We start from the raw sequence: 23,726 nt of genomic DNA, 5'->3' as shown, positions 1-23,726 counted from the left end.
CGCCTCATCGTTGGCACCTTCCCACCATGGAGCAGGCGGCGCGCGCCTACGACGCGGTGGCATGGCGCCTCGGGCTAAACTGCCAGCATCTCAATTACAAGGACTGTGCCTCGCTCGAGGAGACGGAGTTCTTGGCCAGTTTCGACAACCTCATCACCGTCGAGCAGCACCACCACCGCGAGCAGCTTCAACGTCGTCTCGCCTCGCCGTTGTGGAGGCGGATGAACGTGCCATGGAGGCGTGGGCCTCACAATTTTCACAATACAATGAATTTCAACAGCATATGCCAAGTCATCATCATATCCCCGCAAAAATTTCATCATTTCAGAATTTGCACCTTTGAATGTTTAATAAGAACCAACAACTAGGTTTGAAGTCGCGGATGAATATGTGTGAATACAAGGGGTTTTGAGTCAATGACTCTTCCCTTCTCTGCTTCCCACGCACAAACACAAATACAGAGCGAGCTCGCTCGCCAAGAGGACGACGAAGCGCAGACCCAAACCCTCTTGGCGAAGGAGAAACATGTGAGATAGAAAGAAGAACTCGCGAAAATATCTTTAAAACGTCAAATCAAGAGATATGTTGTCAATGGTAGCAAAATGTTGCATTGCGGATAAAGATAAATATATATCGACTATGTTCATTTAACCTATGCAGAGACAAGATCGAGAGGGTTCTAGCGAATTTTCCAACCAAGTAATATGAATTTCATATATTGAATTAATTAATATTTTAGTCCATTTTAGTTCAGTATGTTATTCGTTAAACCTTAGTGACTCTTGGGTCTTGATTTTGTTGGAAGCACAAGCATTATACTATGTAGGTGTAGTTATCTCAATCAAATTGGAGGATGAAAAATGGTTGGTTTCAAAATGAGATACTTACAAGTTGATGAAATTGACTATTCTTAATAACCAGCTAACCCGTTAACCTCACCAATAGATTTGCAACCTAAACCTAACTCCACCTCACTTCGACTTGACTTGCCCAACTAAAATTCAATCCATATTATAAATATTGAGAATCCTACAACTTAGCTAGTTACACCGCACTTTCCTCGAGACCTCTATTCTGCGCATTAGACATTGTGGGTCCAAGCAAGAATTGAACGCAAGGTGAACTAAACTATTTGCAATTTATACCAAACTTTTATATTTTTTAGAATTTTTTTCATGCTAAATTATTTGGGAAAAACTTTTCTATTATTTATTAAACATATTTATATACACAAAAATGTCTCTAAATGTTAGTTGCAGTATTTTTCATTATAAATTATAATGTCTATATTCAAATCAACTTTGCCACGATTTAAATCTCAGTATTTCTTGATAGGAAAAAATATATTTCGTGAATTATGTTTTAACTATTTCATAAACTATGCAGGGTACACTTACTTATGGTAAAGATCGCTAGAGCGACCTAATAGCTAGATATGTCTCCATAGGTTTCTAGTATATGCGTAGGTTAACCATATTTACGAAAACTTCTAGTGTATACATCGAAATGTTGGCACGATTTTTTGTTGGTTTCTTAGGTAGTATATGTCTTAAAATTTAAAGGCTCCAGTAATGAGTTCGCACTACCTGCATTTTCTGAACTAACTTGATAAGTTTGTTTACAACAATACAAATCATTTAAAAAGTTACGGGTGTATGCTCACCTGCAATGTGTTTGTTATCATCTAGAGCATACGAGTGTTTCTGAAATAGAAAGTCTTTCACCAGATGAAACTTGGAAGCTAGGTTCACATGGATATAGATTGAAAACATTTCAAATAATTCTAGAATGGAATCGACAAAAATTCAGGAGAAAATAACGTGGGAATACAAGGGGTTTTCAGTCAATGACCCTTCCTTCTTCGCACAGACACAAATACAGAGCTCGCTCGCGAAGAGGACGACGAAGCCTCCCCAAACCCCTCCCCCTGCGCCGCCGCGAGTCCCTCTCGCCGCCGCCGCCGCCCGGCGAGATGATGCCGGTCCACCGCCCGCCGCGGCAGACCGACTTCGCCCGCTTCCCGGGCTCCACCCCCATCGTCATCGACAACGGCGCCTCCACCTTCCGCATCGGGTACGCTCCCTCTCCCCCCCTCCGCCGCGCGGAACCCTAACCCTAACTCGGCGGCTGGCTGCGTGCAGGTGGGCCGGCGAGGCGGAGCCGCGCCTCGCGTTCCGGAACATCGTGCAGAGGCCCCGCCACCGCAGCTCCGGTACGTCACGCCTATACGAATCTCAACTTGTGTTGCTCTGGTCCGGTGGTTGCGCGATGTGAATGTGTTTGGATTGCTTCATTCGTGTAATGGCGCTGCTTGCTGTGCGGTTTCAGTTCAGGAGTTCGTACTGCCGCCCCGTTGGCAATTGGGTGCTGTCCATGATGCTCCGTTTTGTGGCGATGCAGCTAAAATTAGGCAATATCATCTGAATTCTCTGGCACAGTAGGCTCTTAGTTCTCGGTAGGGCGATAGTGGTGATACTTCGGCTTACTTGCCCGAGTGATTCTGAAAATGTTTTCAAGTCAGATGTCTGTAGAAACATATCCGTCATTCTGCACTGCACTGCAATATTCATTGTTATCTGAATATACAAACAAAATGGGGCAGGGCTTTAATTATTTGAATCCAATCTCTTCTGCTTGCTTCATTTGATGGGCTTGCAAGAGCATTGGAGAAAATTCTCATATTTAAACCGATTGCAACTAAGATGAGGCACAGCAGTTAAATTGTTCGGCGCTATAGATACTTGGTGTTTCTTACAATGATTTTGATTGTACTTCGATTTACTTTGTCTGTGGGGGATTCTGAAATATGTTTCCAAGTCAGATGCCTGTAGAATTATCTTTGTGATTGTAGGAGTGCGCTGCAATGTTCATTGTTATCTGAATATAAAAAAAGGGGCATCGGTATATTTGAATCCCTTGTGCTTTTATGAGTTGATGGACTTGTTTAGAGGACCAGAGAAAATTCTCGTAAGTCAAACTGAATGCAGTTTTGTTTTTGATGCAGCAGGTGAAACTGTGACAGTGGTTGGAGACGCCGATCCAGCTCTAATGAAGTATTTTGACTGCACACGGACATCGATTCGCTCTCCGTTTGATGATGATGTTGTCTTTCAGTTCGAGTACATGGAATATGTACGTCACTCCTGTGAATTCGTCTTAATTTTAATTGCCTGCAAGATCTGCAAATGTTTTATTATGCATTTTTTTAGGCTTCAAATAGATAAACTGGGCGGTCAGTCTGGTGTGGAATCCTTTGTCCAGAATACACTATTATTATTGTTTGCACATTTTAGGCATGGGAAACTCGCAGGTCTTGGCTATTGCTTGATACCAATCATATTATAAAGGGTTAATATGAGTGTAAAAATATTAGAATGGTGCATATTCAACCCGATGTGTGTCCCTTGTGGTTCCGAGTTGATAAGGGACTTCAAGAAGGAGTACTTCAGTAACAAACAAGTCTTTGTACCTTGTTAACCTTTTTTGATCTGGTATTATTTCAATGTTGCAGATTCTCGATTATGGTTTTGATCGTTTGGGTGCCACTTCAGAGGTAAATATGTTTGTAACGACACCTGCCTCTATCATTTGCCTATCATAGTAGTCTCACAGTTCTTGTTCCCAGTGGAATGTGTGAAGTGAACTAATGGTGGGGATTAGGGACTAGGAAATTCTCACCAGAAATATATTTTAGCATAGGAGGTTCTTATATAGTTGGTTGATTTCGTACTCACATGAAGCGCTTTAAGAATAGTTTAGCTCTCGATATTTTCAAATCAAACAGTGTATTTTTCTCGAGAGCGTAAGGCAAACAGCGTCTTAAGCGCTTCAAGAAAGTACTCACTGAGCATATGCGAGGTGAACAGGAAGAGGGTACTACCTAGTGGAATTGAAGCAACTCCATTTTTGGTAGACATCCAGCATGGACTATTGTCTCAACTAATGAAATTATAAAGTAAAATCCTACACATTGGTTCACTACTTCAGTTAGTCTCGTAGTTTTAAATCTGACACTTCTTGGCTTGACACATGTGTAACATATATTTGCATGTATCTTTGAACTTCACAACTTTGTGCCTTTTTCATAGAAACTATTATTTTGTTTAAATAACCTTACAGTGGTGCTCTTCAGGTGGACCATCCTATTCTTATGACAGAGTGTGAGTGCAATCCATCCTTTTCTCGAGCACGGATGTCAGAACTTCTTTTCGAGACATATGGTGTTCCATCTGTTGGTAATGTGTTTGATGACCTTTATGTGCCATTGTTGTGAACTGCATATGTTAGTATATTACTAACAATCTTGATGTAAAAACGTAATGCTAATGCTTTCTTTTACTATCTCTGTTTCAGCTTTTGGTATCGATGATGCTTTTAGTTACAAGTACAATCAGAAGCTTGGAAACTGTGGAGAAGATGGGTTGGCTATTTCGTGTGAATTTGGAACATGCCATGTTGTTCCAGTAAGTTTGTGTCCTCAAGACATGCTTTTGTTCAACTCTGCTTTATACAAATGATTTTGACATTCTATTTCGCTCATTTTGTTGGATACCACCAAATGAGTACAGTTGCATCTGTTTAGGAGGAAACACCATTGACTGTTTAAATACTGAATTTCTAATAGGATAACATTAACCTTGCTAAAAAGAAAAAGATACCATCTATAGATTATTTGTTGATCTTGCTGTCCCCTTTTCTGCTCCATCCCCATATCTTATTTGTTGATCTGTTTTCAGTTCTTAAAAGGTCAGCCTGTGTTGGGGGCATGCTGCCGAACAAATGTTGGTGGATCTCACATTACTGATTTCCTGAGGCAGCTTCTCTCTCTTAAATATCCCTATCATGCGTACGTATGAGCACATTTTTCTGAAGCACTTTGTATTGTTTCTTTTCCCTACTATGTCCATTTCTAAGAGTACCAATTTTGCCTTTGCAGGGCAAGCGTTTCATGGGATAAGGCTGAAGAGCTGAAGAAGGAACATTGTTATGTAGCTCATGATTATATGTCAGAGTTGCAGATATTCAAAGTAAATATACTGTATCATTTATTTGTTTTCTTATCAGTTTTCAAAATTATCAGATTTCAGCTTCCATTGTGTTTTATAGAATGGACAATGCATTTATCTCAGTTGATAATCTTTGTTTCTAAAAGTATATTTATAACAGTTATATGAACATTGTTGCAACACCATAACTGATCACTTAAGTTTGCAGAACAACAAGGAAGAAGCTGAAGAGAAGACTAGGTATTGGCAGCTACCATGGGTACCCCCACCCAAAGATGAACCGCCATCTGAGGAAGAACTTGCAAGGAAAGCAGCTATTAAGGAAAAGTCTGGTCAACGTTTGCGAGACATGGCTGCTGCAAAGAGGTCTCAGAAGATAGAGGGTCTGGAAAAAAACTTTCTGAACTGGAGGATATAATGGAACAACTTGATGATTCTGATGAAATTGAAGAAACGGCTATTCTGTCTAGAACTGGGTATCTTTCCCAGCAGGAAGTCAAGTCTAATATTCTGAAAGTAACACAGTCCCTAAGAAAAGCAAAGGGGGAGTCCAATGGCAACGAGGAGAACGCAGATGCTTCAGGAGCTGATAAGTACCCACTTGTATCTGTCCCTGATGAGATGCTGACACCAGAGCAGGTGCGTATTTTTGATAAACTGTCATCTGTCTCTATTATGTGGTCAACTATGGGATTCCGTTTAATGTGCCATTGGGATCATCTTTCACCTTTGTTCTGTTAGGATAAACTGAATCTCCTAATGTGAGAGACTTTCAACCACTAACCATTCCCGTGTTCCACTTTTGTATATTTTACCAGTTAAAGGAAAAGAAGAAACAGATACTGCTTAAAACCACAACAGAGGGCCGGATACGTGCCAAGCAGAGGCGTGCTGAGGAGGCAGCATTGAGGGAGAAGCAAGAAGAAGAGAGGCGAACGTAAGTTGTGACATTCTCAATGTGGAAATTTTCAGCACATATGCTTCTCATACTTGAGTCTTGTTCACTACAGTATAAATTCTAGGAGAAAAGTATATTCCGCATTTTGTAATACAAACTAGTCGTACCATTTTGAAGGGAATAATAGTGTTTACCATAATAGCAAACTTGTAGGCACATATAAAAGATGAGACTAAGGGGTGAGAAAACCCCTAGCTACAATATGCTCTTCCTCCAAATTTGTATGGCTTCTCTGCAACCTGTCTGTTACAGAAGATCAATTTACGGGCTGATAGGTTCTACTTGTACAATCTGGTTAATACTATGGATATGGTACTCTCTAGTTTCTATAGCCTGGGGCAGTCTTGTATGCTGCTTTTGTGATCTGTTTCCACTCTTAACTATACAGGGAGAACCCAGAGTTATACTTCGACGAGCTCCGTGCCCGATACTTGGAACTTTCCGAGAAAGTCGACCAGAGGAAGCGACAGAAGGTTAATGGCAACAACAACAATTCATCTGGTGCTGTAGGCCGCGGTGAGCGTCTAAATGCGGCCCAGAAAGAAAGAATGCGGCTGCTCACCACCGCTGCATTTGACAGAGGGAAAGGCGAGGACACTTTTGGAATGAGAGACGAAGATTGGTTGGTCTACAATAAGATGAGCAAAGAGAATGAGGAAGACAATGATGGGGACGACGACGAATCAGAACTCGCTCGAATCGCATCGAAGATCCAGGTAAGGCCCCACTCTCGAGCTTTCCTATTCATGATGCTGTCCATTTTGTCGAATTAAGTGTGAAGTAAAGCTAGTTATGTCTTAAATAATCACATGGCGCTTCCCCATGCAGGAGGTGGATCCTACATTCGTGAACCAGCATGAAGCAGCCGAACCTGCTGCAGACCCTCACAAAGTTCGGCCCCTCACGGCGGAAGACTTCAAGATTGCCATTGGCACCGAGCGGTTCCGCTGCCCTGAGGTGCTGTTCCAGCCAGGCATGATCGGGGTCGACCAGGCGGGTATCGATGAGATGGTCAGCATCTCCCTGAGGAGGCTGGCGGAGGACGAGTCTGTGAAGGAGCGCCTCTGCCAGTCCATCCTCGTCACTGGCGGCAGCTCCCTGTTCCCCGGCATGATCCCTCGGCTCGAGGCGGGGATCCGGCAGTTCCGGCCCTACCTCGCCCCGCTGAAGCTCGTCAGGGCCTCCGACCCCATCCTGGACGCGTGGCGCGGCGCCGCCGCCTTTGCGGCCTCCCGCGAGTTCGCGAGGCAGACGTTCACGTTGGAGGATTACAGAGAGCACGGCGAGAGCCTGTTCCATCGGTACAATATTGTGTACACGTTGTAGCAGCGTTCTGTCTGCTGTGACGCGCTAACGTAGAGATGCTTGCTCTTGCATGTGAACGCACGTGTTTTTACTGTGGAATTGTTATTATCATACAATCTTCTGAAGATGGCAGTTTTATAGAAATACTGATACTGATCACTATTACAGTTAGTATCTTGGTCAATATGCTTAATGAATTAAAGTGCAATTTTACATGTATATGTTGTTTTAACGGAGAACTATCTCATGTTCTAGAGCCAGTGCGTACTACTCATTCTCGACAACCAAGCTCCTCCATCGAGATATGGGGTTAATAAGTGTTTATCTGTCTCCATCAACCTAATAATGAACGGCGGCCGGGGAGAGATCTTCTCCCCCAACCTAATCCATGCCATGTTTTGTTGCCTGACCTGGGATTGCAACTCTTTGCGCTTATCAGTTTTTTTTTCGTCGCATCCTTCATTAGCAAATCCATTGCGAACTCGGGGTAACTCGGGGTTTAAGGGAAAAGTGTGTCGAACCCACTGTGTAGGTAGCTGCTGCAGCAACGTAGAAAGACAGAAACAGTATCGTAAATTTTCTGTGCATATATCCCATTGAAATGTACCCACAAAACGTAAAGAAGTAAAGTTTCAGCTGCTCTTGTGCCACATGTGAAGCCACTACTCTCCGGGACCGCGAAGCACGCTCATCGTGCTAGATTCTTCAAGTCGTAATGTTTAATATTTTGCAATGTGAATGCACACCATCTTATGTTACTACCAGTAATTGCACAATTTTCTATACGGTAATGCACACCATCTTATGTTACTACCAGTAATTGCACAATTTTCTATACGGTAGTACTACCTACATCCATAAAAAGATGTCAAGGTTTTGTCTAAATTTAGATAAATTTACTACATCATTTGAATTTAGATAAATCCTCGATATCTTTTTATGGATGGAGGGAGTATATAAATCCACAACTTGCACCTAACACTTGTATCAGTACCAAATGCCACGCCATCTTGCCGTATGAAATGGAGTGTGCCAGTGTTGCATCTTTTCTTTTGAATGTTCAACGCGGGGGGGGGGGGGGGGAACGGGTCCCACCTGAATATATTTCATTCAAAGTTGCCTATGAGACTTTTCAGCCTCTACAAGATAGGGTTCAAGTGAACCGAAGTTTTACAGGGGATACAAGAGAAGAGAAAGAAAGAGGAAAATAACACACCCAACAACACACAGAAGCAAGAAAGACAAGGAGGTCACTCCAAGAAAACCTCGGAGACAGTTGACCGATGAGAAAACCCATCGCGGCGCAAGCATAGCGATCACAAGAAAGAGTCAGCGACACGGCAGCAGGAGGGACATCACAGCTTGAGGCATCCCGGGGTAATCGAACGGCCATGGTCAGCCGAGACCCAGCCACGGCACTGCACCGTCGACGTGGTCGAAAGGCAACGCGCATCTGAGACCACTCGGCGCGCCGACACCACCTGCGTCGGGGGAGTGGCCAAGGGGGGCGCGCGGCCGAGATGACGCCACGACGCCTGTGTGCCTACCAGCTGGAGTCGAAGGGCATCACAGAACAGAGACACACCAAGAGCACTCGCGCACGGAGCACCCTCACCGCACGTGGGGGTCACCGCCGTAGTCGAACGGCATAGCACCACCGAGAGCAACCCCAACCCCACCTGGGTCCGATATACTCGAAGGGTGGGCAAGCCGAGAGCACGAGCGAAGACCACCCGCGCCAGCCACGCCAGAGAGCTCCGACAAGAACCCGCTGCAAGAGCATACCAACCAGCATGGAGAAACCAACACCACCACTGCCACGGCTCGCCTCGGTAGAACGCGACCGCACCCATGGCTGCCAACTGCAGAACCAAGGGGCACACCAGTACAGAGGGAGCAGCGCCCTCTAAAACCGATGGCAAGACAGAGGAGGCTCAAAACTCGGCCCCGACGGCTCCCCTCGTGGGGAGCAAGTCGCCACCATGGTCGCCACAGCAAAACCACGGCACTTGTCAGCCCCAACGGCACCCCGCTGAGCATGATGACCGAGTACAGAGGTGAACAACCCGCGCAACCACCAGAGAGCACACCACCGACCACCAGTGGCAAGCACACCATGGGCAGCCACCCACCGCCCAGCACCACGCCGGTCGGTAAAGTGGGCCAGCCCAGACCACCTAGCCGGGAGGCATCAGGAGCCCGGGGAGATGCCCGGAACCACGCCGGGAAGCACAGCTTGGGAGCAACCGGCCCCAAAGCTTGGGAGAACCGGCCCCAAAGCACCACCAACCAGCCAGCCACCACCACCAACGCCGACCAGGGCCAGAGCCGGCCACCACCACCCGCGGAGAGAGGCGCCAGGGCTGGCCCATGCGGGCCCAGATCGGGCCCGCCAAACCACCGATCCTAGGAACCGTGACGGCCGCCGCCACCAGGGACCGCCAGGACCGCCGCCGCCGCTGCTGGCCGCCACACCGTCGCCGCAGCAATGGCGCCGCCGCGCTCCAGGCCACGCGACGCCCAGGCCCGGCGTTTTCGGCCCGCACTGAGCACACCACGCGAGGGGGGAGGGGCCCCGCCGCCGCCCACAGCCGGCCTTTGGCCGACGGCGCCATCCGGGCGGCGGCGAGGGGAGGGAGAGGTCGGGGGAGGGGCGAGAGGGGGCGGCGGCGGGGGGAGGGGGGCGCTCTCCTGTCGCCCGCGGGAGCGACGAGGGAGATGCGATTTTTTCTTGGTGTGTCTTCACACTGACACTATTGACGACCTGCTCATGCTTTCCAGTGTTGCATCTTGACCTAATCAACCGACTAAAAAGATGTGAGAACACCTTCTGTCGTATAGAGACGTGCAAACTATAGACAATTAAGTAGGTCGGCTTTTCTAACAAAGTATTCATGTGCAAACTTTTCACAATTAGTCTCGATTGCCAAGTTATATAATTTGTCCATGTTGCGTACAATAATTTGTCAGTAAAAACAATATAAGACCTCTCTACGTCTTTTGGGTCTAGAGAGCATGGGATATAGTATTAGAGCTTCACCAGATCGAGATCAGGTCCAACTATGGATCTTCTGAAAGATGCAAACATTATATAAATTATCAAGTTGTGCATCATTGTTGAAATAGTTCTGTCAGCGGAAGAGCTCCTCCGGTGCCTTCTTGGATGGTTCATCGTTTTTTAGAATGTTAGTTTTACCAAATGTATAGCTAGGTTAACTTTAAATGTACTTTTCTCAATTGTTTTGCGTCCAGACATAAACTAGGCATAACAACCAAAGCCGGCCGCCGAAATCTTACAAGTAACTTTGCAAAAGTAATCCAATACACTTAATGAGAGTGGCACATATATATCACAAATAATAGGAAAAATCATTCAATACCCTAGGTTTTCAGGAATTCGGAAAATGGTTATTTCTGGTAGAGAAGTTTCAAAACCATAAATCCATGCGTGCATTTACCTAATTGTGTGCTGCCAAAAAATGCTCAATATACGATATATACTACCCCATGCCTGCGTGTAGTATTGGCCGTACTTCCAAACACACATCGTGTGTCCAATAAGGAGCAATCATGTGGTTGTATTCTTTTTTAAAAATCCTCTGCATTACAATGATGCAAAACAAACTTTTTTATTATATTATTCAACAAAATCCGATAAGACAAATACAAAAGTTAACCCAAAGCCACTATTCGAGGCTACCAACGGATCTTCATGGGTTCAAGAAAGTGCTACCATTAAATTTAGGGTCCCACTAAGTTTGACTATCGAACCAACTATTAGTTATGAAATTGGCCAACCGATCATCACAAATTCAAGAATATCTATCTAAAATCACTACTATTTGGATGAATCATAAATAGTACAGTACAAAAGTTGGCATTCTATGACTATAAAAATAATTTTTCATTGTCAATACTCAGAAATCTTATGTTTTAATATTGTGCAAAGTAACATATAACCTTACCCGCAGTGAGGAATCAGCAGATACGAAGCCAAAAAGAGAAGAACGAAAACCTATTAAACTATTTTCTTTCCTTAAGTTCAAAATAACTTGGTCCTTGGCACGGCGACCCAAACGTGGGAGTGGCTGAATCCACAACCCCGAAGTATTCTCACGCATACCAAGGTCTTCCTTGTAGTCTATCTAACTAATCACACCGTGATGTTTAACCCAACAGATTTTGAATTCGGGAACTATTCATAATAGATTTTTCTTTTTTGTTTCTCGATGTATGTTTCGAATTTTGATCTGAAATTTTTAGGGATTATCTTAAAATGTGCTATGAACATGCATGATTTTTTTCAGATTTTTTTACAATGTTTAAATTTAGATTTAGGACGCATGTCACACGGTGACATGCAACATGTCACCTGATCTGTATCCGAGCTAGCTTTGCGTCCAGATCTAGTTGCCTACTGAAAATCAACGATGATAGCTGGACAACACATGTGCACACACCAGAGCGCCGATTCGCTAGACCTAGAAAGTCCATACCTACACTTATTAACTACTGCATGCAATAATAGTTTTACTGTATGCGAGAAAAAAGAACATGCATTAGGAGAGAGAAGACGGTAAATGAGAAATATATTATATTGTCTAACAATTTTAAAAAACTTATTGATCTTATAATCCCTAACTGAAGAAGTACTCGCCATGGTTTGCAAGATCACCCACATCCCTGCCATATTTGCCTGCAGGCCGGGAGACGCCACATATATCACATTTTAATCCAATGTGTTCACGCGAGACAAGTGTGGTACAGATGCCTCAGTTCGCAGGGTAGAAGCCTGTTACCTTACCACGACCGACTGATCATCTCGAGAGTTGGTGGATCGAAGGATAGAGCTCGATTCCACACTAAGGGCAACACGCGTTTTGATTATTGGGAGATCCTTATTTAACTTAGTAAATATACAACTAATACGAGCACTTGATTCGCCAACCAGCTCCCAGCTGTCTTGTTTGCCTATACAAATAATAAAATGGCTAGCTGGCTGTCTGCATCTAGCTATCAAACTAGCTGCTACATAACCCCATCTTCGTCAATCGGTCTGCGCACGCACAACAGTTTCTACAAAGCGTGTATCCACGACATAACCAGACAAGGCAATGGCGGAGTTCGCGCTTGGGTTGACCAAGTCGGCGGTGGAGGGGACGCTGAGCAGGGTGAAGTTGGCGATCGAGGAGGATGCCAAGCTCAAGATCCGGGTGCAGAATGATCTGCTGTTCATCACTGGCGAGTTTCAGATGATGCGATCGTTCCTCAACGCCGCGAACGCTGAGCGGACGAGGAACGACGTGGTGCAGACATGGGTGAGGCAGGTGCGAGACCTTGCCTTCGACGTGGAGGACTGCGTGGAGTTCGTCGTCCACCTCGATAAGGGGTCTCCATGGACCAACTGGTTCTGGCGCGTGCTGCCATCCTGCATCGCGCAGCCGCTGCCCCTGGATGAGGCGGTCGCAGAGATAAAACAGCTCAAGGCCAGGGTGGAGGATATAAGTCAGAGGAACACGCGATACAACCTTATCAGCGACTCCGGCTCCAGCTCCAAGCATCCAGTTAGCGTCTCCTCTGTGGTGTCGGAGCTTATGCCAGCCTCCACTGAAGTAGGCGAAACAGCAGATCCATTCAACACCCTATGCAAGGTGTGGGAGTCTACTGGGAAGCTACGTGACATGGGTGACCTATGTAAGCTGATCAACAATGATGGGGACGACCTTGAGGTGATCTCTCTATGGCAAAGTCCAGGAGCTGGTCATCTTGGGGTGAATCACGTCATCAGGCAGGCGTACAATCACCCAGAAATTAACAGGAATTTCAAAAGCATGGCCTGTATAAAGCTGTTGCATCCTTTTAACCCGGAGGAGTTCCTCAAGACCTTGCTCAGTCAGGTCTTTGCAAGCTCTCACCACCAAGCAAATATAGGTGTTGTGGACTTCCGGAAAAAGATGAAAGCAGCGGTGGCCATAGAAGACGAGCTCATGCAGCAAATGTGCAAACAAAGGTATCTTGTTATTGTGGAAGAACTATCCACCGTGGCAGAGTGGGATGCCATCAGAATGTACCTGCCCAATAGTAAAAATGGCAGCCGGATTGTCGTGGCGACACAAGAGTTGGGACTTGCACTCTCCTGCACGGGCGACCCTTATCAAGTATCAATCCTCAGACAACTCTCCAATGGTCAATCTCTTTGTGCCTTCTTCAACAAGGTAAGAGGTTTTTTTACTTCGTCAAGTGCATGGTTTATTTTATACTCAATAGCACTTCCTCCTTTCAAAAGTATATATGCTGCATATAGTTTTTGGTCTAAATTAATCTTTGTAACGGTTGACTAATCATAAAGAAAAAATATAAATATCTACAATACAAATCAATATTATTGAAACAATCATGTAGTATATTTCATAAAAAAATCTTCTACATTTGGCCAAACTTTGTAAATTTCGACTTTGATGCAGTACAGTATATTTTAGTAAAGAGAACGTACTACTCATTAGGATTGTTGGAATTTGATGTAGTACTCGCCTCCTGGTTTACTCATTCCGTTTCAACCTTGCAGGTCAGCGGACGTCGCAGTGATATGAGTGAACTTATTTTGCAATTAAGACGTCCTGGTGTGGTCTCAGTCTGGAACGATAATTCTCTTGTTGATAAAGTGTACACATGCATTACACATAAGTCAAAGGAAATAGACGGAGTTGGGTTTAAACGACACGTCAGGGTGGATTTACCTAACAATCTCCATTTTATGGATTTCTGTCGACGCCTACTTTTAAGTTTTCACTCAGATGATTTTCAGGCCAAGGAAATTAGAGAGGTTTTTATAAGGGGAGACGGGGAAATAATCGAACGGTGTCGTAGGTTTCTGCGTGAAAATGAGTGCCTCATTGTTATTGGTGGTCTGAACTGCACAACTTCCTGGAACTGCATAAAAGGAACATTTTTATCCGAGCCAATTAAAAGTTGTATCCTAGCCCTTGCAGATGGACATCCGATGGCCATATATTGTGTTGATGAGGAATGTCAATTATTCAATGCCGAAGATTTGGATGCGGACACTGTACTTCGTCGTTCGGTGAAGGTATGCATGCATGTTTCCTTCAGCATAATGATATAGTATTATAGTATAGTACTGTAACTTACAAGTTGCCCAGGGACGTCTTAATATAAATTTTCTCGATAGTGTAGAATCAATTGTATTGAATTGAATATGGCACATGTAGAACAAAACACACATTCATGTGGAAATCGATAGATATCTTAGTGTCAATCGTCAACCCTAGCCTATTACTAGTCCGACTAGTCTAAGCTCAATTAAGGGAAATTTATATATCTTGTGGCTGCAGGATTACGACTACTACCGATTTGAGGGCAGGGAGGAATCCAGCATGGGTTGCCTTTTCCCCAACAGAAGGAAAAGAGCAAGTGACTGGATCAACAAATTTCAGCATATGGTTCCTCTGGATAGAGTTTGTGGTCGGCTTCTGGATAGAGTAAGAGATGGTGGTGTGATTTCCTTGTGGGGGACCCCCGGTGATGGGAGATCGGCTATTGCTAGGAGAATTTATTACAAGCAATTGCTTTTTGAACGTGAAAACGGCATGCCCCCACCGCCTGCAGGATACAATCAAGAAAATCCTGACCTTGGATTCATAAATTTTAGCTGGATTGAGGTCCCGAATCCGTTTGATCTGACAGACTTGTGTTGGCGATTAATTTTGGATTTCTATTCCGATAATATGGATAAGGAAAGAGTAGCTGTGGATATGATGTACCGAGAACCAGACCCGATTCAACGGTGTCGTAGTATTCTGCGTGAATTCAAATGCTTGGTTGTTGTTCGTGGTCTACAGTCCACTGATGACTGGGACAAAATGAGAGATGCTTTATTGTCGGATGGGCCTATCAGTGGATGTATCATTGTCATTACAAACGAAGAAAGTGTCGCCAAATATTGCGTACATAAAGATGGTCAAGTGTTCATCTCACAACTAAGGAAAGATCGTCGAGTTCTCAGTCGCACTGGGGACTTAGTAAGGGTACGTTACTCTAAGATGCTTCTCCCTATATTTTTACTGTAAAGCTTCACCCTTATTAAGCTGCTCTCTTAATATAACCTACCACCTCTGTCCACTAATATAAGATGTTATTACTTTACGGGTGGAGATTTTTGGCTCCTAGGCTCCAGTGATGTCCTTGTTTTAAATTTTTTGAAAATTATTATGAGTTGAAAAAAATAAAAAAATTCGGATGTAGCCAATGATGTATCCATAAAGGTGCAATTTGAAATACTTTGTATTCAAGCTACACAAAATTGATAAAATTGTGGATCTGCTTATGCATATTTTAAAATCTCCAAATTTTATCATATTTTGTCATTTTTGTGTAGCCTACAATATAAAGAATTTTGTATTACGATTTTGCACGCATGAAGGTAACAACATTGACTATATCCAGATTTTTTGCAATTTTTTTTATGAAATTTATAAATATGATTGTTTTTATGAAAGGGAGCACTGTCCAGATTTTTCCCAATTTTTTTTAAATTTATAAATATGATTTTTTTATGAAAGGGAGCACTTGAGCTCGAGAGCCAAAGACACTTTCTGGTTACTACAATCAATATTTTCAGTTGTTCATATATCTAAATATCTCAAATTATCATGTGCAATGCACATGTGCAATGCCGAGTTACTAATTAAGCACTGCCCTTATAGTCAGATCAGAATGCATAAGTGACAAGGTTACAATGCATGACAAACAAAATGTTGTCCACGCTCACGCATGTGTACCAGTCTTTTTGCTAGTTGTAAATTGTGTATGTATTTAATCCATCATCTAAAAAGTTTTTATCTTAATTACTTGCAGAAGCCCTCTGCCTATGTTGGTTCTCAAAATCACAGGAGATGCATTTTCTCCACTAGAATGGAAGAGGCACGTGATTGGTTCAACAAATTTGAACTTATCGGGCATGACAATGAGTCGCGGAGCATCTTGGAGCAGTTACAACAGCATGACTCCTGTGTGATATCCGTGTGGGGGATTGCAGGTGCGGGGAAATCATATGTAGTCCGAAGCATTTACTACTCGAACATGATTGGCATTGAGAGCAATTACAACGGCTGTCTGGGGAAAGCCACAAAGTATAGTTGGGTGGATGTGCCCCATCCGTTCAATTTGTCAGACTTATCTAGGCGTTTGCTTATGGATCTTCATTCGGATGACCTTGCCGCAAAAGAAACTGTGATAATTGGTATGATGGAAGGGCAGGATCCAATTCAAGAGTGTCGTAAGTTACTGCATCAATACATATGCTTTTTTGTTATTCGTGGACTGCGCTCCATAGATGATTGGGATTTGATGAAAGCTTCCCTGTTACCCGAGCGTGTTAAAGGTTGTATACTTGTCATTACAAATGACAAAAGTGTCGCCACTCATTGTGCACAAAAAGATGGAGTGATCAATGTTAAAGGTCTAGATGCTAATGAAACTGATGATCTATTCCGAAAGGTACCGTGATTACTAACAAGCATTTCTTTTTATTCCGAAAGGTACCGTGATTACTATCTAGTACAAGAAAGCTAGCAAATTCTCAGGTTTCATATCCATCTGTGCCCAAACATATATCCAACAACAGGAAGAAATTATATAGAAATGTTACTCTATAATAAATATACGAATGAGAACTAATCACTGGCTTGGCGGCTTGTGGTCAGGATGTTGAGCAAGCCCACTCGGGTGCTAAACAGGGTGCTATCCGCCGGAAAAATCGCCGGAGATGTCTCACCTACCAAACAACGTATAGCCAAGGGAGGCATTCCCCGTTGGTCAATGTTTATAATAAATACATAAATAAAAGTTAATTTCTGCATCAATATTACTTGTGTTGTCAAGGTTGTGTTGTATTCAGACTGACCATATGGATGAAACTCATACGACCACCAAGGAATTATGCTATCAATACTGATATGCGTCACTAACTATACATGACATCAATTCATCTATACTACCTAGCATCGAATTGTATATTTAGTATGTGCTAGGAACATAGTTGTATTGTATTACGACTCTTTGTATTTCCTTTTAGAGCTGTCTTTCCTACTATATCTCATACATGTACCTGTATACATACGGGCCTAAGGTCATGGGAATAGATTAAGTTGCTTCCCTCATAACAGAGTATCAGAGTTGGATCTCATCTTTTTATGATGTTATGAGCTAAAATTCCCAGATAGAATCAGGATTTCAGCCTAAATCAAGTGTGGAAGTACCTCCATTTTGTAATGTAAGACTGGCTATACTTGATTAAACTCGTGGTTCGAAGTCGAAGTACTTTATGTATAAATTGATATTTTTGGCAAATAGTACATTTAGTGAAGTAGTCGCTTTGATTATGCCATATATCAAATTGCATAAATGTGGTTCTTGATATCTTTTAAAATATTAAAATGGGGTACTTCTGACTTTCATACATTATTATTACAATATTCTTGAAATACTGAATGTACCCTCGAGGGGCAAGAGCACGTGCTCTAAAATAGAAAAGCTTTGAATGTTGAGAAATTTAAGAGTAACTTCACACACAAATGTTTGCATTATTTGAATCCATGCAAATTAATGTAACAAGTTTTCCAAATCGGTATGTATGTATTTTCAGAATTTAACTTATTTGTTTGTTGCAGATAATTCAGGATGACGGGCTATTGCTTTCTAACAAGGTGGTTGAGTTCTCAAAACTTATCCTCGCCAAGTGTGGAGGCCTTCCTAGAGTAATTACAGCTATGGGAAAATACTGCAAAAACCTTAGGTGGTTCTGGGAAGTAGATAGCGAATTATTAAATAAACCAAAAGAAAATTTGTTGCACAATATTGATGGTGGCTTTATGACGTGGTTGGAGACGGATCAAAGTTTCCGTGATTTAAGAAGTCTATTTTGTTGGATGCAGTCCTACTTTGATGCTTGCTCGGATTCTCTCAAGCCATGTATCTTTTATCTCTCTGTCTTTCCTGCAAGCCAAAACATTAGACGGAAGCGTCTGTTAAAGCGGTGGATTGCTGAGGGTTACTCCAGGGACACATCAGGTAGTAGTGCGCTGGAAAATGGGGAAAGGTTGTTTTCTGAGCTTGTTGGCTTGAGCATAATCCATCAGTCGGCCGAGGTGTGCCAAGTCAATGGTTTTTTCCATGAATACATTATTTCCCGGCCAATGGAGGATAACCTTGTGTTTGCATTGAAGGGGTGCTGCAGCCTCAACGCTCAACGTGCTGGACAACACCTCGCCATAAGCAACAACTGGGATAGAGATGAGATTGTATTTCGGAGCCTGGACTTGTCACGGCTGCGGTCATTGACAGTGTTTGGGAAGTGGAAGTCATTCTTCATCTCTGCCGATGTCAATATGAGATTGCTCCGGGTGCTAGATCTGGAGGATACCACAGGTATAAAAGATGGTGACATCGAGCAAATCGGGAAGCTACTACCACGTCTCAAGTTCCTCTCCCTTAGAGGGTGTATGGAAATCAACCTTCTGCCGGATTCAATAGGTGACATGAGGCAGCTCCAAACTCTAGATATAAAAAACACCTCCATCGTCACCCTGCCAGTGACTATCATCAAGCTGGAGAAGCTACAATACATCCATGCTGGCACAACTCACGAAACACGTGATTTAGGTGATGGCATGGTTGTGATGCAACCACTAGTTGGTGAAGATCAGCCATCTACAACAATAGAAGACGGGAGCAGTAATGGCGCCGCCACAAGTCTACCTCCAGCAGAAGCAACCAGCAGTCTACGAGCAGCAGAAGGAACCACCAGTCTACCGCCGGAAGAGGCAACCACGAGTCTAACATTAGCAGAAGCAACCACGAGTCTAGCACCAGTAGAAGCAAAAACACCATGGAGCAGCTGGCAATGTGCCCTGGCTCCGAGCTGGTTGTCCAAATTAAGCAAACATGCACTTGTTGGTGGCACTGATAACAAAGGTGTTAAGCTCATTCCTGCTGCTGCAAAGGGAATTCGAAACCTGACAGCCTTGCATACTCTTGGTGTTGTCAATGTTGGTAGTACTTCAGGTGGAAATACCGTCCTCAGAGAGCTCAGGAAGCTTACACAGTTGCGCAAGCTAAGATTGTCTGGGATCAACCTGAAAAACTGGGAGCTTTTTTGCTCTGCCATCTCTGGTCGCGGCTATCTTGAGTCATTGTCAGTACGACTCGATGAGTGTCCAAGAAGTGCTGTTGTATTTGCTAATTTCAGTAACATCCTTGAGCCACCCAAGACTCTTAAAACCCTTAAGGTGTATGGGAAGAACATACACATATCACCAGACTGGATCAAGCAGCTTCACAATCTCACAAAGGTGGACCTTGATTTGACCTTATCAACGCAAGAAGACATATTCTGCACTATGGAATTGCCACGTCCAGATATCTTTCGCCGTGCTTGCGTGAGGCCGATTACAGAGGGTGAGCTCACTTTTGGTTTAGATCGGGAACTTGATTATGGCGAGGCCTACTTCGCCCTCCGCAGCATCCAGATTCTCAAGATTGATTGCAGATACACTTTAGCGTGTAATTTTGGATCTGATGTAACTATTGAGGTAGTGGTGGTTCACTGCTCTACTGTTGGTTCGTCTTGGGATCTTTCCGGGCTAGAAAAATTATGTGGCCTTAAGGAAGTCTGGCTTACAGGTTCATATAGCGACGAACTGAAGCAACACTTGCAGCAGAAAGTTGCCCAGCACCAGAAGAAACCTGTCCTGAAGCTGGAGGCCCAACCACGTTCTCGTTCCGTTTGCTACAACTGTTGTGTGTGACCACCAAACAGTCTTCAAAATCAAAAGGACCTACTACTTGTCATTTCCATATAATGCTGAAATACATGCTAGTTGCTTTTTCTTCTGCTTTCTTATTAATCTGATGTATTATCTCTATGCAGTGTGTGCCCTGCACATATTTGTATGTTACCAGGACATAAATAAAAGGTAGAATTTGCAGCTAGATCAAGTGCAACACCGCCTGATCCCTCTTCCTCCGGTACATTTCCCACTACAGCTGCAGTGCATACATGGCGTTGCTTCTATTTTTGCATGTTTGTTTGTTTGATTCAGGTGAAGAAGTTTGCAACCAACAAGGAACGGGGTGTAAGCAGATGCAGGTAGCGTTGTGTGTATGTGTTCCACAATGATTCAAGCGTGCCTGGATTGAGAAATGTGGGCTTAACAGAAACTGAAGGTTTGGATTACCGTGCCTTTGCATCTTAGATACTTGCAGTCTAATCGCTGAACAGGTGAAGAAAAGCACAACTCGATAGCTTCAGCCTTGTGTGGTTTCAGTGTTGGCAGTACGTACAAAATAAGTTGATAAACAAGACAATACGAAGAAAAACACAAGTGCGCCTACGCTGGCAGTAAGAAGATATCCCTGACCCCCTAGGTCGTGGTGGCATCGTTCAGACACACTAAGACCGGGGGATTCAGCAGGCACAACATCAATCATGGACACATACGGAGAACACTATCGATGATTCGTATGTATGCTGAACCAAGGCTGCGAAAGCGTACCGGTGTGGTGGGAGGCGTCCTTGGCATTGGCCTTGCAGGCGACGCGGCGGCTAGCGGAGGTGGAGTGGCAATGGCGGTGCTGTCAGCCGCCGGTTCTGTCCGCCGAGGAGAAAGCAGGGGTGCCGGTGAAGGAGTCGGCACGGCGGAAGCCGGAGGGGCTTTGGGTATCTGGCGCTGGAGGCTCCCGTGGAGGGTGATATCGCCGGCGACGGCGCTAGATGGGAAGGGGCGAACCGAATCTCCCCGTTTTCGCCTCCAGCTGCAGCAGTTGTACTTTTTTCCTAGAAAAATGGAAGGCGTACCAGTAATTTTATTACCCGTACAACTCACAACCAAAATATAAATATGTATATAGTTAAATTATATTTTTCGAGAATATACACCTAGAAAGTGTATCAATCACGTAGAAAAAAAAGCCAAGATGGCCGGTACAATGTTCAAAGGCACCACTATACAAAGATAACGCCACACGACTAACAACACTACCCACACGACTAACTGACAAGGACATGCCTTGCAGGGTCACCCGCAAATAATGGCAAGGAGGCGATGCACAAAGCTTTTAGGCCACGTCACATCCGAATGATGGAACTCCACGAGGTCAACTCCAACTCCGTTAACCCAAGTCAATGCAACCGTCCACCCATAAGCGCCTAAGGGTCGGCGAGAAAACAGAGGTACCAAACCAGACCGGAGGTGGCAACGACCATGAAGTGTCGGCGATGTTGTACATTGCGCCCCGAAAGCCCACACTCTAGGCGGCAGCCGACAACGGCTCCAGCAGGTGCACCGAGAGCTCCAAGAACCACATAGACGACGCCTCCAAGAGGGGAACGACACGGCTGCGTCGCCGCATATTCCGATGACCGGAACTAGGGTTTCCCCTGGTGGTCGGGGAGGGGAAGGATGGACAGTGCCATGGGCATGCCTCCAAGAACATGACAGCGCACTTGGGCATCGCCGCCATTGATACGTCCAATTTGCATCACTATTTTATATCATAATTTGCTGTTATTCATTGATATATTTCATATTGGGACACAATACTTATGTTATTTCATCTATTTTGCATGTTTCATGATTATTTGGAGATCGCGCACCGGAGCCGGGATTCTCGCTGGAAAAGCACCGTCAGGATGCAATATTTCGGAAGATCAACTGTGGAAAGAAATTTCACCAAAAAATCCTATTTTTCCAGATGACGAAGGAAGCCAGAAGGGAGAGCCAGCTGGACCCAAGGTGGGCCCAGACCATAGGGCGGCGCGGCCCATGGCCTGGCCGCGCCACCTTGTGGTGTGGGGCCCCCACAGCCCCTTTCGCCTCCTTTTCTTCGCGAAACCCTTCGTCCCGAAGACCTAAGCCACAGAGGGATCCTCACGAAGGGTTACGGCCGCCTCTCGCGGGGCGGAGAACACCGAGAGAAAAGAGCTCTCCGGCGGGCAGGAATCCGCCGGGGAAATTCCCTCCCGGAGGGGGAAATCGACGCCATCGTCACCGCCATCGAGCTGGACATCATCTCCATCGCCATCACCATCATCTTCATCATCATCACCGCCATCTCCACCGCTGGACATCGTCACCGCTGTAGCAATTTGGGTTTGATCTTGATTGTTTGATAGGGAAACTCTCCCGGTATTGATTTCTACTTGTTATTGATGCTATTGAGTGAAACCATTGAACCAAGGTTTATGTTCAGATTGTTATTCATCATCATATCACCTCTGATCATGTTCCATATGATGTCTCGTGAGTAGTTCGTTTAGTTCTTGAGGACATGGGTGAAGTCTAAATGTTAGTAGTGAATTATGGTTGAGTAATATTCAATGTTATGATATTTAAGTTGTGGTGTCATTCTTCTAGTGGTGTCGTGTGAACGTCGACTACACGACACTTCACCATTTATGGGTCTAGGGGAATGCATCTTGTACTCGTTTGCCAATTGCGGGGTTGCCGGGAGTGACAGAAACCTAAACCCCCGTTGGTATATCGATGCAGGAGGGATCGCAGGATCTCAGAGTTTAAGGCTGTGGTTAGATTTATCTTAATTACTTTCCTGTAGTTGCGGATGCTTGCAAGGGGTATAATCACAAGTATGTATTAGTCCTAGGAAGGGCGGTACATTAGCATAGGTTCACCCACACAACACTTATCAAAACAATAGCGAAAGCACTAGACTAAAATCCCGTGTGTCCTCAAGAACGTTTGGTCATTATAAGTAAACTAACCGGCTTGTCCTTTGTGCTAAAAAGGATTGGGCCACTCGCTGCAATTATTACTCTCGCACTTTACTTACTTGTACTTTATTCATCTGTTACATCAAAACCCCCGAATACTTGTCTCGTGAGCATTTACAGTGAATCCTTCATCGAAACTGCTTGTCAACACCTTCTGCTCCTCGTTGGGATCGACATTCTTACTTATCGAAGATACTACGATACACCCCCTATGCTTGTGGGTCATAAAGACTATTTTTTGGCGCTGTTGCCGGGGAGTGAAGCGCTATTGGTAAGTGGAATTGGTAAGGAAAACCTTTACTGTTTGTGCTGATTTTATTTCGCCCGCTCGCTATAAGTCATTATGGAGAGATCTTCTCTTCAATTTCTATTTGGGAAATCTACTACTACTGCAACGGTAGTGGATGAGGCGCCAGGTGAGGAAGTAATACCATATAAAATACCTATGAAAATTATTGAACGTGTTATGGATAACCGCTTATGAAGGGGATGGAACCGTCCATCCTAGTGATCATTTACTCGTTTTTGCATGAATTATGCGGGTTATTCAAATGTGCAGGTATTGCTATGAATGAAGTTAGAAAGAAACTATTCTCTATCTCGCTGTCTGGTAAAGCGGCGCATTGGTATAAATTGCTGAAGAATGGTGATT

At 44.2% G+C, this 23,726-nt stretch overlaps 1 protein-coding gene and 1 pseudogene across 1 annotated transcript; both read left to right on the top strand.

The window, feature by feature from the left end:
- The first annotated feature begins 1,972 nt into the window (after positions 1-1,972).
- LOC124667488 lies at positions 1,973-7,301 on the top strand (annotated as a pseudogene).
- Positions 7,302-12,383: 5,082 nt separating this feature from the next.
- Positions 12,384-20,201, top strand: LOC124664373. The gene is made up of 5 exons (XM_047201908.1): positions 12,384-13,484; positions 13,835-14,356; positions 14,622-15,314; positions 16,144-16,785; positions 17,958-20,201. Exons 1-5 carry the CDS (start codon positions 12,384-12,386, stop codon positions 20,091-20,093), a joined length of 5,094 nt encoding a protein of 1,697 aa, XP_047057864.1. The 3' UTR covers positions 20,094-20,201.
- The last annotated feature ends 3,525 nt before the right edge of the window (positions 20,202-23,726 follow it).

This window comes from Lolium rigidum, chromosome 6, assembly GCF_022539505.1.
Source record: "Lolium rigidum isolate FL_2022 chromosome 6, APGP_CSIRO_Lrig_0.1, whole genome shotgun sequence".
Taxonomy (NCBI): domain Eukaryota; kingdom Viridiplantae; phylum Streptophyta; class Magnoliopsida; order Poales; family Poaceae; genus Lolium; species Lolium rigidum.
This window is presented reverse-complemented; position numbering and strand designations above follow the sequence as displayed.